Here is a 15,245-nt window from a genome sequence, read left to right on the forward strand (position 1 = left end):
CTTCTAAACTCAGTCCCTCAGTTCTGACACACATCCTCTACCTTCTAAACTCAGTTCCTCAGTTCTGACACACATCCTCTACCTTCTAAACTCAGTTCCTCAGTTCTGACACACATCCTCTACCTTCTAAACTCAGTTCCTCAGTTCTGACACACATCCTCTACCTTCTAAACACAGTTCCTCACTTCTGACACACATCCTCTACCTTCTAAACACAGTTCCTCAGTTCTGACACACATACTCTACGTTCTAAACTCAGTTCCTCAGTTCTGACACACATACTCTACCTTCTAAACTCAGTTCCTTAGTTCTGACACACATCCTCTACCTTCTAAACTCAGTTCCTCAGTTCTGACACACATCCTCTACCTTCTAAACTCAGTTCCTCAGTTCTGACACACATCCTCTACCTTCTAAACTCAGTTCCTCAGTTCTGACACACATCCTCTACCTTCTAAACTCAGTTCCTCAGTTCTGACACACATACTCTACCTTCTAAACTCAGTTCCTTAGTTCTGACACACATCCTCTACCTTCTAAACTCAGTTCCTCAGTTCTGACACACATCCTCTACCTTCTAAACTCAGTTCCTCAGTTCTGACACACATCCTCTAATGAATATCTTTTTAACACTTATTTTTCTGTGAGTCTTCACTGTAAAGGACATAAATGACATCTCAGCAATTATTAATTATTCAGGTCCTAGAAAAAAAAACTAAGGAATATTTCAGCCATAAGGAACATCATTATCATATACACAAACTAAAACAACTTAAGTTCCCAGATCCTGATGAACTGTTTTCAAGATTATTGGGAACCAATTCATCCTGATTAACTCATCACCTAAACTGGTGTTGTGCCGGATGGCCAAGATAATTCCTTCCTTTAAATCTGGGGACAAGTAAATTCTATCAAATTACTGCTCAATAAGCCTGACGTCAATAGTAGGCAAAGTATTAGAATCAATTATAGCCGATATTTTAAGAAGTCACCTTATTACTGATTATTTGATTAATAATTCTCAACACGGATTCACAAGAGGTCGTCCTGCCTGACACACTTATTGACGGTCTTTGACACTTTAGCTGTCAACCATTGATCAACACGTCTCCGCTAGCGCTTCCAATATTTAAGAAAAAACTGAGGTTAATTTTCTGTGTGCAATAAGACCAACAAAATTTTTAAGATCTGTACTTAGCGAGATATAAGGCGGGGAAGTTGTTGTTGGATGCTGACCTGACTGCAACATGGAGTTCTGCCACTTGCAGAAATGTTGCAGATATACCTTTTTTGTTTTATTTTAATTTACGTAGTTGTTTCTTCTTGTAAATGCAATTTATAGAAGGTCTTGTGACTTCGTAGCGATTCACTGTTCTGACACAAATATTAGGTAGGGAAATACTAATCAAAGTCACAATCACAATGACAGGTGAACATGTCCACCTGTCCCGGTCACATACTATTGTCTAAAAATGTATATAAATTATTTTCAGTTCCTACTAATGTTGTTAGATGCGCCCATCTAACAGAAGAAGTATATTACCCAACAACCTACCACCACCACCATTCACAGTCACACCTCTCCTGTCTAATGAACCACTACTGTGCTTATAGATATGAGGCAAAAGTATGACTGTAGCAACGAATATAAGCATTTCGGCCACAGTTTAGCTTTCCATTTTTGCAGCTGTGACGATGCTGCAGCATGTGTAGTATCTGTTCGTCTAGCTAAGAATCAGGTTCACGAGCGGCTCTATCTGAGAGCGAGAGAGAGACAGAGCCAGCCTCCCACCCAACCTAACACGTATTACACATGTTGCAGAATCGTCTCTCTGTCTACTAACTCAAGGGCCTCATCGGTGACAGGACATTCTGGCAAGATAACACTTAAAATTGAAAGAATGTGACACAAATATTGCCCATGAGGTATCATAGAGGTTTTGTACATTTCCTCAGACACTTGTGGCTACAAGCATCTCACAGCCACTAAACTCGGAGTTAACATCACTTCTCGAAAACGGAGGATGTTAATATAACATGACGTTAGTATAACCCTGACATTTGCCACACTGTTTATCTGGTGATTAATTGAACTGGTGTTCGTTGATAACGGGGAGGACAGTCCTCTCGGTGCTATCTTGTCTGGGCGAGAGGAAGATGTTACATCCACGGTGTCTGCAGTTCCTAACGAAGTGGCTAATGCGTCGGTCTGAAGTTATATGACTCATGAACCGCGGGTTCAAGCCCCGCCCGTGGCGTGGTTTGTCTGCAATCGTGTCATTACGATTTCGTGAGTCATTTAAAATATATTTGTTTGATGAAAAAACATTCTTACTCAAGAAATTCACTACTGCAGATTCGCATGTTGCCGATGTCAATGTTGCAGATGTCAATATTGCCGATGTCAATGTTGCCGAAGCAATCCATCTCCACATCCACCACCATCAAGGACATCACCAACAAGAAACATCACAAGGTTCAATACCTCTTAAGTGGAATACATAATCCCTTGCAACGACTGCAACCAATCATACGTGAACGAGACATCCAATGACCTCCAAACACGTATTTCACGAAGAGCAACAATAGTCAAGTTGAATGATTGTGTTTCACACCGAGACTTCAACAACCATTTAGTCAACTACATTGACATCAAATTCATCACCAGGGAGGAAGACATCGTCAGGAAGGAAGACATCGTCAGGGAGGAAGACATCGTCAGGGAGGAAGACATCGTCAGGGAGGAAGACATCGCCAGGGAGGAAGACATCGTCAGGGAGGAAGACATCGTCAGGGAGGAAGACATCGTCAGGGAGGAAGACATCGTCAGGAAGGAAGACATCGTCAGGGAGGAAGACATCGTCAGGGAGGAAGACATTGTCAGGGAGGAAGACATCGTCAGGGAGGAAGATATCGCCAGGGAGGAAGACATCGTCAGGGAGGAAGACATCGCCAGGGAGGAAGACATCGTCAAGAAGGAAGACATCGTCAGGGAGGAAGACATCGTCAGGGAGGAAGACATCGTCAGGGAGGAAGACATCGCCATGGAGGAAGACATCGCTTGGAAGGAAGACATCGTCAGAGGGGAAGACATCGTCAGGGGGGAAGACATCGCCAGGGAGGAAAACATCGTTAGGGAGGAAGACATCGCCAGGGAGGAAGACATCGTCAGGGAGGAAGACATCGTCGGGGAGGAAAACATCGCCAGGGAGGAAGACATCGCCAGGAAGGAAGACATCGTCAGGGAGGAAGACATCGCCAGGGAGGAAGACATCGTCAGAGAGGAAGACATTGTCAGGGAGGAAGACATCGTCAGGGAGGAAGACATCGCCAGGGAGGAAGACATCATCAGGGAGTAAGACATCGTCAGGGAGGAAGACATCGTCAGGAAGACATCGTCAGGGAGGAAGACATCGTCAGAGAGGAAGACATTGTCAGGGAGGAAGACATCGTCAGGGAGGAAGACATCGTCAGGGAGGAAGACATCGCCAGGGAGGAAGACATCTTCAGGAAGGAAGATATCGTCAGGAAGGAAGACATCGTCAGGGAGGAAGACATCGTCAGCGAGGACGACATCGTCAGGGAGGAAAACATCGCCAGGGAGGAAGACATCATCAGGGAGTAAGTCATCGTCAGGGAGGAAGACATCGTCAGGGAGGAAGACATCGTCAGGGAGGAAAACATCGCCAGAGAGGAAGACATCGTCAGGGAGGAAGACATCGTCAGGGGGGAAGACATCCCCAGGAAGGAAGACATCGTCAGGGAGGAAAACATCGCCAGGGAGGAAGACATCATCAGGGAGTAAGTCATCGTCAGGGAGGAAGACATCGCCAAGAAGGAAGACATCGTCAGGAAGGGAGACATCGCCAGAGAGGAAGACATCGCCTGAGAGAAAGACATCGCCAGGGAGGAAGACATCATCAGGAAGACATCGCCAGGTAGGAAGACATCATCAAGGAGGAAGACATCGCCAGGGAGGAAGACATCATCAGAGAAGAAGACATCGCCAGGTAGGAAGACATCATCAGGGAGGAAGACATCGCCAGGGAGGAAGACATCATCAGGGAGGAAGACATCGCCAGGTAGGAAGACATCATCAGGGAGGAAGACATCGCCAGGAAGGAAGACATCATCAGGGAGGAAGACATCATCAGGGAGGAAGACATCATCAGGGAGGAAGACATCATCAGGTAGGAAGACATCATCAGGGAGGAAGACATCGCCAGGAAGGAAGACATCATCAGGGAGGAAGACATCGCCAGGTAGGAAGACATCATCAGGGAGGTAGACATCGCCAGGAAGGAAGACATCGCCAGGTAGGAAGACATCATCAGGGAGGAAGACGTCGCCAGGAAGGAAGACATCATCACGGAGGAAGACATCGCCAGGGAGGAAGACATCATCAGGGAGGAAGACATCGCCAGGAAGATATCATCAGGGAGGACGACATCGCCAGGGAGGAAGACATCATCAGGGACGAAGACATCATCAGAGAGGAAGATATCGCCAGGTAGGAAGACATCATCAAGGAGGAAGACATCATCAGGGAGGACGACATCGCCAGGGAGGAAGACATCATCAGGGACGAAGACATCATAAGGGAGGAAGACATCATCAGGAAGGAAGACATCATCAGGGAGGAAGACATCATAAGGGAGGAAGACATCGCCAGGTAGGAAGACATCATCAGGGAGGAAGACATCATCAGGAAGGAAGACATCATCAGGGAGGAAGACATCATCAGGAAGGAAGACATCATCAGGGAGGAAGACATCATCAGGAAGGAAGACATCATAAGGGAGGAAGACATCGCCAGGAAGGAAGACATCATCAGGGAGGAAGACATCGCCAGGAAGGAAGACATCATAAGGGAGGAAGACATCGCCAGGTTTGAAGACATCATTAGAGAGGAAGACATCGCCAGGTAGGAAGACATCATCAGGATGGATGACATCTTCAAAAAATAAGACATCATCAGGAAGGAAGACATCATCAGGGAGGAAGACATCATCAGGATGGAAGACATCATCAGGAAGGAAGACATCATCAGGAAGGAAGACATCATCAGGGAGGAAGACATCATCAGGAAGGAAGACATCATCAGGAAGGAAGACATCATCAGGGAGGAAGACATCATCAGGATGGAAGACATCATCAGGAAGGAAGACATCATCAGGATGGAAGACATCATCAGGAAGGAAGACATCATCAGGAAGGAAGACATCATCAGGAAGGAAGACATCATCAGGAAGGAAGACATCATCAGGAAGGAAGACATCATCAGGAAGGAAGACATCATCAGGAAGGAAGACATCATCAGGAAGGAAGACATCATCAGGAAGGAAGACATCATCAGGAAGGAAGACATCATCAGGAAGGAAGACATCATCAGGATGGAAGACATCATCAGGAAGGAAGACATCATCAGGAAGGAAGACATCATCAGGAAGGAAGACATCATCAGGAAGGAAGACATCATCAGGAAGGAAGACATCATCAGGATGGAAGACATCATCAGGAAGGAAGACATCATCAGGAAGGAAGACATCATCAGGAAGGAAGACATCATCAGGAAGGAAGACATCATCAGCAAGGAAGACATCATAAAGAAGGAAGACTCCGAGACGCAGGATGCTGGGATCATCTTACATCCAACAGTGTCATCCAGAACAACAGGATGCTGGGATCATTTTACATCCAACAGTGTCATCCAGAACAACAGGATGCTGGGATCATCTTACATCCAACAGTGTCATCCAGAACATGATGCTGGGATCATCTTACATCCAACTGTGTCATCCAGAACAACATGATGCTGGGATCATCTTACATCCAACAGTGTCATCCAGAACATGGTGCTGGGATCATCTTACATCCAACAGTGTCATCCAGAACAACAGGGTGCTGGGATCATCTTACATCCAACAGTGTCATCCAGAACAACAGGATGCTGGGATCATCTTACATCCAACAGTGTCATCCAGAACAACAGGATGCTGGGATCATCTTACATCCAACAGTGTCATCCAGAACAACAGGATGCTGGGATCATCTTACATCCAACAGTGTCATCCAGAACAACAGGATGCTGGGATCATCTTACATCCAACAGTGTCATCCAGAACAACAGGATGCTGGGATCATCTTACATCCAACAGTGTCATCCAGAACAACAGGATCCTGGGATCATCTTACATCCAACAGTGTCATCCAGAACAACAGGATGCTGGGATCATCTTACATCCGACAGTGTCATCCAGAACAACAGGATGCTGGGATCATCTTACATCCAACAGTGTCCCTGGGATCATCTTACATCCAACAGTGTCATCCAGAACAACAGTGTCATCCAGAACAACAGGATGCTGGGATCATCTTACATCCAACAGTGTCATCCAAAACAACATGATGCTGGGACCATCTTACATCCAACAGTGTCATCCAGAATAACAGGATGCTGGGACCATCTTACATCCAACAGTGTCATCCAGAATAACAGGATGCTGGGACCATCTTACATCCAACAGTGTCATCCAAAACAACATGATGCTGGGACCATCTTACATCCAACAGTGTCATCCAGAATAACAGGATGCTGGGACCATCTTACATCCAACAGTGTCATCCAGAATAACAGGATGCTGGGACCATCTTACATCCAACAGTGTCATCCAGAACAACAGTGTCATCCAGAACAACAGGATGCTGGGATCATCTTACATCCAACTGTGTCATCCAGAACAACAGGATGCTGGGATCATCTTACATCCAACAGTGTCATCCAGAACAACATGATGCTGGGATCATCTTACATCCAACAGTGTCATCCAGAACAACAGGATGCTGGGATCATCTTACATCCAACTGTGTCATCCAGAACAACAGGATGCTGGGATCATCTTACATCCAACAGTGTCATCCAGAACAACAGGATGCTGGGATCATCTTACATCCAACAGTGTCATCCAAAACAACATGATGCTGGGACCATCTTACATCCAACAGTGTCATCCAGAACAACAGTGTCATCCAGAACAACAGGATGCTGGGACCATCTTACATCCAACTGTGTCATCCAGAACAACAGGATGCTGGGACCATCTTACATCCAACTGTGTCATCCAGAACAACAGGATGCTGGGATCATCTTACATCCAACAGTGTCATCCAGAACAACAGGATGCTGGGATCATCTTACATCCAACAGTGTCATCCAGAACAACAGGATGCTGGGACCATCTTACATCCAACTGTGTCATCCAGAACAACAGGATGCTGGGATCATCTTACATCCAACAGTGTCATGCAGAACAACAGGATGCTGGGATCATCTTACATCCAACAGTGTCATCCAGAACAACAGGATGCTGGGATCATCTTACATCCAACTGTGTCATCCAGAACAACAGGATGCTGGGATCATCTTACATCCAACAGTGTCATCCAGAACAACAGGATGCTGGGACCATCTTACATCCAACTGTGTCATCCAGAACAACAGGATGCTGGGATCATCTTACATCCAACAGTGTCATCCAGAACAACAGAATGCTGGGATCATCTTACATCCAACAGTGTCATCCAAAACAACATGATGCTGGAATCATCTTACATCCAACAGTGTCATCCAGAACAACAGGATGCTGCGATCATCTTACATCCAACAGTGTCATCCAGAACAACATGATGCTGGGATCATCTTACATCCAACAGTGTCATCCAGAACAACATGATGCTGGGATCATCTTACATCCAACAGTGTCATCCAGAACAACAGTGTCATCCAGAACAACAGGATGCTGGGACCATCTTACATCCAACAGTGTCATCCAGAACAACAGTGTCATCCAGAACAACAGTGTCAACAGAACAACAGTGTCATCCAGAACAACAGTGTCAACAGAACAAGAGTGTCAACAGAACAAGAGTGTCAACAGAACAACAGTGTCAACAGAAAAACAGTGTCAACAGAACAACAGTGTCATCCAGAACAACAGTGTCAACAGAACAACAGTGTCAACAGAACAACAGTGTCATCCAGAACAACAGTGTCAACAGAACGACAGTGTCAACAGAACAACAGTGTCAACAGAACAGTGCCAACAGAACAACAGTGTCAACAGAACAACAGTGTCATCCAGAACAACAGTGTCAACAGAACAACAGTGTCATCCAGAACAACAGTGTCAACAGAACAACAGTGTCAACAGACCAACAGTGTCAACAGAACAACAGTGTCATCCAGAACAACAGTGTCAACAGAACAACAGTGTCAACAGAACAACAGTGTCAACAGAACAACAGTGTCAACAGAACAACAGTGTCAACAGAACAACAGTGTCAACAGAACAACAGTGTCAACAGAACAACAGTGTCAACAGAACAACAGTGTCATCCAGAACAACAGTGTCATCCAGAACAACAGTGTCAACAGAACAACAGTGTCATCCAGAACAACAGTGTCAACAGAACAACAGTGTCATCCAGAACAAGTGTCAACAGAACAACAGTGTCATCCAGAACAACAGTGTCAACAGAACAACAGTGTCAACAGAACAACAGTGTCAACAGAACAGTTTCATCCAGAACAACAGTGTTATCCAGAACAACAGTGTCAACAGAACAACAGTGACAACAGTGTCAACAGAACAAGTGTCATCCAGAACAACAGTGTCGTCCAGAACAACAGTGTCAACAGAACAGTGTCAACAGAACAAGTGTCAACAGAACAAGTGTCAACAGAACAGTGTCATCCAGAACAACAGTGTCAACAGAACAACAGTGTCAACAGAACAACAGTGTCATCCAGAACAGTGTCAACAGAACAACAGTGTCAACAGAACAACAGTGTCATCCAGAACAACAGTCAACAGAACAACAGTGTCATCCAGAACAACAGTGTCAACAGAACAACAGTGTCAACAGAACAACAGTGTCAACAGAACAACAGTGTCATGCAGAACAACAGTGTCAACAGAACAACAGTGTCAACAGAACAACAGTGTCAACAGAACAACAGTGTCATCCAGAACAACAGTGTCAACAGAACAACAGTGTCAACAGAACAACAGTGTCAACAGAACAACAGTTTCAATAGAACAACAGTGTCAAGAGAACAACAGTGTCATCCAGAACAACAGTGTCAACAGAACAACAGTGTCAACAGAACAACAGTGTCATCCAGAACAACAGTGTCAACAGAACAGTGTCAACAGAACAATAGTGTCAACAGAACAACAGTGTCAACAGAACAACAGTGTCAACAGAACAACTGTCAACAGAACAACAGTGTCAACAGAACAACAGTGTCATCCAGAACAACAGTGTCAACAGAACAACAGTGTCATCCAGAACAACAGTGTCAACAGAACAGTGTCAACAGAACAACAGTGTCAACAGAACAACAGTGTCAACAGAACAACAGTGTCATCCAGAACAACAGTGTCAACAGAACAACAGTGTCAACAGAACAACAGTGTCAACAGAACGACAGTGTCATCCAGAACAACAGTGTCAACAGAACAACAGTGTCAACAGAACAACAGTGTCAACAGAACAACATCTTCTACAGAACAACAGTGTCATCCAGAACTACAGTGTCAACAGAACAACAGTGTCAACAGAACAACAGTGTCAACAGAACAACAGTGTCAACAGAACAACAGTGTCAACAGAACAACAGTGTCAACAGAACAGTGTCAACAGAACAGTGTCAACAGAACAACAGTGTCAACTGAACAACAGTGTCAACAGAACAACAGTGTCAACTGAACAACAGTGTCAACAGAACAACAGTGTCAACTGAACAACAGTGTCAACAGAACAACAGTGTCAACTGAACAACAGTGTCAACAGAACAACAGTGTCAACAGAACAGTGTCAACAGAACAACAGTGTCAACAGAACAACAGTGTCAACTGAACAACAGTGTCAACAGAACAACAGTGTCAACAGAACAGTGTCAACAGAACAGTGTCAACAGAACAACAGTGTCATCCAGCTGAACCTTTGACAGGACGTTTCTTCATCTTCATCCAACATAGCTGCTAACTTAGTTATCCATTGTGTGGGCGAAACGTTGTTACTAAAGGATCACATTATATTGACTTTGTTTATTTTTTCCACTGTGTCGATATTTATACCATTTATGTGCATAATATATATATATATATATATATATATATATATATATATATATATATATATATATACACTGATCTCTGGCTGAAGGAGACTCGAACCTACGAACCTTAGGACAAGGTACGCAGTGCTTTACCAATCTACCCACACTGGACAATACCTTGGCGTGTAGCTTGCGCTACACGTTTGATCCAAGGCAGCCAGCTTTCAGGGAGAAGGTTCGTAGGTGCGAGTCTCCTTCAGCCAGAGATCAGTGTTTGTGTATATTTCGCATGCTCTCGCGAATTCCTTGCATTGTTCAAATCTCTAGTAAGGCTGATGCATGCAGGGGATGAGATGAAAAGCTGTAAGCCTTCTCCCTGAAAGCTGGCTGCCTTGGATCAAACGTGTAGCTCATGCTACACGCCAAGGTATTGTCCAGTGTGGGTAGATTGGTAAAGCACTGCGTACCTTGTCCTAAGGTTCGTAGGTTCGAGTCTCCTTCAGCCAGAGATCAGTGTTTGTGTATATTTCGCATGCTCTCGCGAATTCCTTGCATATATATATATATATATATATATATATATATATATATATATATATATATATATATATATATATATATATATATATATATATATATATATATATATATAACTTCTCGAGAATAGTAAAATGCCGTAAAAATTATTCGATAATTTTTGTGGTTGTTTGCAGGTGTGTTGGTTCTAGTGAGTGGTTGAGGTGTGAGTGTGTGTCTGGGTGGACGGGAGCTGCGTGTGCCACACCAACCACACCGTCAACCTTCTACGTCAACAGCTACGTCAAGTTGGCACTCTCGTTCACTCCTCTCGGCTACACCACCTCAATCACACTCAGGTATATTGTTATAACTCAGATGCCTCTATATAGCACTCAGGTGCCTCGGTCGCAGTCAGGTACCCCCAGCACACTCAGGAACCTTTGCCACACTCAGGTACCTTCACCACACTCACGTACCTCTGCCACACTCAGGTACCTCCACCACACTCAGGTACCTCCACCACACTCAGGTACCTCCACCACACTCAGGTACCTCCACCACACTCAGGTACCTCCACCACACTCAGGTACCTCCACCACACTCGGGTACCTCCACCACACTCAGGTACCTCCACCACACTCAGGTACCTCCACCACACTCAGGTACCTCCACCACACTCAGGTACCTCTGCCACACTCAGGTACCTCCACCACACTCAGTTACAAGTTAATGTAAGAGACACATGCGCAAATTTAGTTATCATTCCGCAAACAATTCGCCAGCAAGAGGCTTCGTCAGTCCAGTGCAGAGAAAGGTGGAAGATGAGGAGGAGTTTGATGTAATCAGTCCGTCAGTCTCCATCATAGTCAGGTTCCTCCACCACTCACAGGTTCCTTGTCAGACACAGGAAACGTCATTCAAATTTACGTGTAAGCACACACACACACACACACACACACACACACACACACACACAGGGCCGGATTAAGAAGTCTCCGGGCCCTAGGCTATTCAGATTGGCGGGGCCCCTTTGAGTTACGGGTAAGCGAAGCGACCCCCTTCCTGCTTGGGGGTGGGGGTGGGGGTGGGTCGGTGTGAGCTTGTTTAAGGTCTAATTAAATACATTCTGGCTATTTAGATTAAATTTAATAGGGAAAGTACATCAAGACAACCAAAACCATTTACCAACAGCCATTATAACTATCTTGTTAAATCATGCATTTTAAAGAGAATAAACTCAAGACAGCATAGTATTACTAGATTAGGCTATTAAAGTAGTGACATCATGTACCTATTATATTCAGCATAACCACTACAGCACTATTATTCCCTTTATAAATCACTGACCATTATTGTTATCATTGCATCATGCATAAGACTATCAAATCATATAAACTCAAGAAAGTAAAGAATTGTTTATATTCACAGGCACTTCTTAAATAAACTTTTTTCTGGATTTCATATTGGCAAAATCATCAATTATATTCTGAAAATCAATATTTCTTGTTAGATCAGACTCAATGGTCAACAAGACTAGGCTACACAATTTGTCTTGGCTCATTGTTGAACGGAGCTGGTTTTTCACTCTTTTCATAACAGAAAATGAACGTTCTCCTTCACAGTTAGTAGCTGGAAGTGTTAGGTAAAGGCGATACACTATGTCAACATTAGGGAAGGTTTCTGAGATACCTGCATTTCTTAAATGTTTCAAAGCAGCTGAGGGCGCACATTTTTCAGGTGGAGCTTTAATCTGATTCATATACCCAGAAAAATGAACTATTTCTTCAACAAATGTGTCCTGAAGATCTGCTGAAAGGTGTTGTTGCAACTTTAATGCAGCTTCTCTCAATTCTGCATCTGGCATAGTAGTAATTTTGAACAGAAATCCAAACTTGTCATTGAGATTCTGGTAGATTTCTTTTCTTTTCACCAATTCTGTAATCAGTGAATCCAGAATGACGAAGTATGTAGCTGTCTTACATTTCTGCCTTGGTAGCAACACAATTTCATTGTCTGGCTCTTCAAAATTGCGTTTCCTCTTCCTTGACCGCTGATGATCAGCCCGGTAACTGTAGTCTTTCACCAGCAGTTTAGCTTTCTCTTCAAACATTTCAAAAGCTTCATCATTGCGAAGTGAGCTTACAAATTCCACTAAGCCTGCATAGAGGTTAGCACAAGTATCCATTTCAATTTCAATTTTCTGAAGTGTCTTGTTCGTGGCATTTAACCGTTCCAGTATACAGTCCCAAAGCACACAGAGTAAGGCCAATTCAAAATCTTCCAATTTTGATGCTAAGCTGGCTGCTTCGCTTCTTGTAGTTGCTGTCTGGTCTTCATCCTCTGCTATTTGGATCAAAGCAGAACGTATTTCAGCAAAGCTGTCTTTCAAAGCATGTGTTGCATCATGCTGCGCTGACCACCTTGTTGTTGATAATGATTTGATAACATCTCCATGAATGGTTGACTTGAGTATACTCCACCGATGCGTTGAAGCAGAGAAAAAATTAAAGAGTGCTTGTAAAAGTCCAAAAAATGAAACTGCAGCGACACAACACTCCGCAGCACATGACCCAACAAGATTAAGAGAATGTGCTGAGCAGGGCACATATTCAGCAAGTGGGTTGATTTGCTTGATACGGGCTTGCAATCCATTATATTTACCCGACATGTTACTTGTATTGTCGTAGCTCTGGCCACGGCAATCCATAATAGAGAGATCATGTTCAAGCAGAGTAACAGTACTACATTCATCATTGTTTCTTCATCATGGCCTGAAAGAGGAATGAATTTTATAAAGCGCTCTACAGGCTTACCACTGGAGTCGACAAAGCGAACAATGAATGTCAATTGATCTGTATGTGAAATATCTGGTGTTGAATCTACACTTATTGAAAAGTATTTTGCAGTTTTCACAGCTGTTATAATGTTATTGAGGACCTTCTTAGTCATCAGTTCAATAAATTCATTGCATATAGTAGATGACATGTAAGATACAGTGCCTCTTCCTGCATTCCCAAGGCGTGACACATGATTTGCTAAGAATGGATCGAATTGTGCTAACAGTTCTATGATCCCTAAGAAATTGCCATTGTTTTCCGAACCAAAAACCTCATTTTCTCCACGGAAAGCAAGTCCTCTTAGAGCTAAGAATTTTACAACAGCAACAACTCTTTCTAGAACTTTTCTCCAATAAGTGCGCTCTTTTTCAGTTTGATTTTCCAAATGAGAATCCAATAAGCCTTTTTTCTGTGCACGAAATACACTGGCTAAAATGCAGCTCCTGTGAGTGGTCCTGTTTTCATGTTCCTCAAAACGCTTGGAATTTTTCCAGTCATTGAACCCCTGTGCGAAGGTATTTTCTTTGGTAGAAAATAGCTTGCATGCTGAACAGTACACTTTTCCTGAGCTTTCAGAGTATACCATCCATGATCTTTTCACAGTTTCTGAATTTGCAAGCTTCCTATAAAACATAGATGACTTTAAACAACGACGACTTCCATCATCATAAATCCTTGCTGATTTCCTAAAGTCAATGTTCAGAGTTTGACTGAAGTTTTCTGCAATGAAAGCATTACGTAGAGAATCTGGGATTACATTTAGCCATGAGGCAGGATCTTTTAAGACAAATCCTGTGGATGAAATGTCCGTTGAGACATTGAGAGGAGACACAAAAGAAGTAGATGCTGGCTGAGAAATACCCCTCAAGGAAGGTTCCTTGATGTTGGTGAGGGGCTCTTAATTTAGGGAATTGGATCTGTGCTCCAGTTCCCCGAATTAAGCCTGAATGCCTTCCACATCCCCCCCCCCAGGCGCTGTATAATCCTCCGGGTTTAGCGCTTCCCCCTTGATTATAATAATAATGGCTGAGAAATAATGGAGGGAGGGCTTCCAGTATGATCTGACGTATCTGCAGATTCATCTGTACTGGTAACATCAGAAACTGTTTTCGTGAGCATGTCTGTGATCTTTCTGCAGCTTCCTACATCTTTCTTTTTCTGTTCTTCTTCTTGAATTTTCTTCTTTCTTTTCTGTGACTCACTCGCATAAGAACGTCCAACATCACGTTCACGAGATGCTATAATGAGGATGTATCACTGTCTGTAATCATGCAAATATAAATTTTTCATTATCAATTATTATTAATTTTTTAATTATTATTAATTTTTTTTCTGTCAATTGGGGGGATATGGCCCTTGTAGCCCCCCCTCTGACTGCGCATCTAAAAATTAAAAACGTTACCAGAAAGGAGTCATATACAGAACTTTTACCATAGATTAGGTTAGTGATTTGGGCTACGAATATTTTACTAATTCAATCTCCTTGATCTCCAATTTACTTAAACAGAAATCATACCGAGTCCAAGAACAATGCACAATGGTATTTATATTACCATTTTCATAACTAAACTAATCATTATGTTTTGCATGATATATGGCCTACCACCATAGATAAGGACATGAGAATTAAAGAATGCAGGGAAAATTTTCAGTTTCACCCAACCAACGATTTTCTGATGTGGCTTATGTGTTTCTGGAGAAATATGTAGTAAATTAACTGATGTTCTACATCACTTCCGTCGCAACTTGAAAACTAAGCATTTGCG

At 43.3% G+C, this 15,245-nt stretch overlaps 1 protein-coding gene across 1 annotated transcript in view; it reads left to right on the forward strand.

Annotated features, from left to right (window-relative positions):
• Positions 1-15,245, forward strand: part of LOC128700571 (putative neural-cadherin 2) — a 271,817-nt gene that overhangs the window by 238,282 nt on the left and 18,290 nt on the right. Inside the window, exon 19 of the mRNA XM_070098997.1 lies at positions 10,837-10,998. Coding sequence (XP_069955098.1) covers positions 10,837-10,998 — 162 coding nt within the window. The remainder of the gene's footprint in view (positions 1-10,836; positions 10,999-15,245) is intronic.

This window comes from Cherax quadricarinatus, chromosome 65, assembly GCF_038502225.1.
Source record: "Cherax quadricarinatus isolate ZL_2023a chromosome 65, ASM3850222v1, whole genome shotgun sequence".
NCBI classification, from domain to species: Eukaryota; Metazoa; Arthropoda; class Malacostraca; order Decapoda; family Parastacidae; genus Cherax; species Cherax quadricarinatus.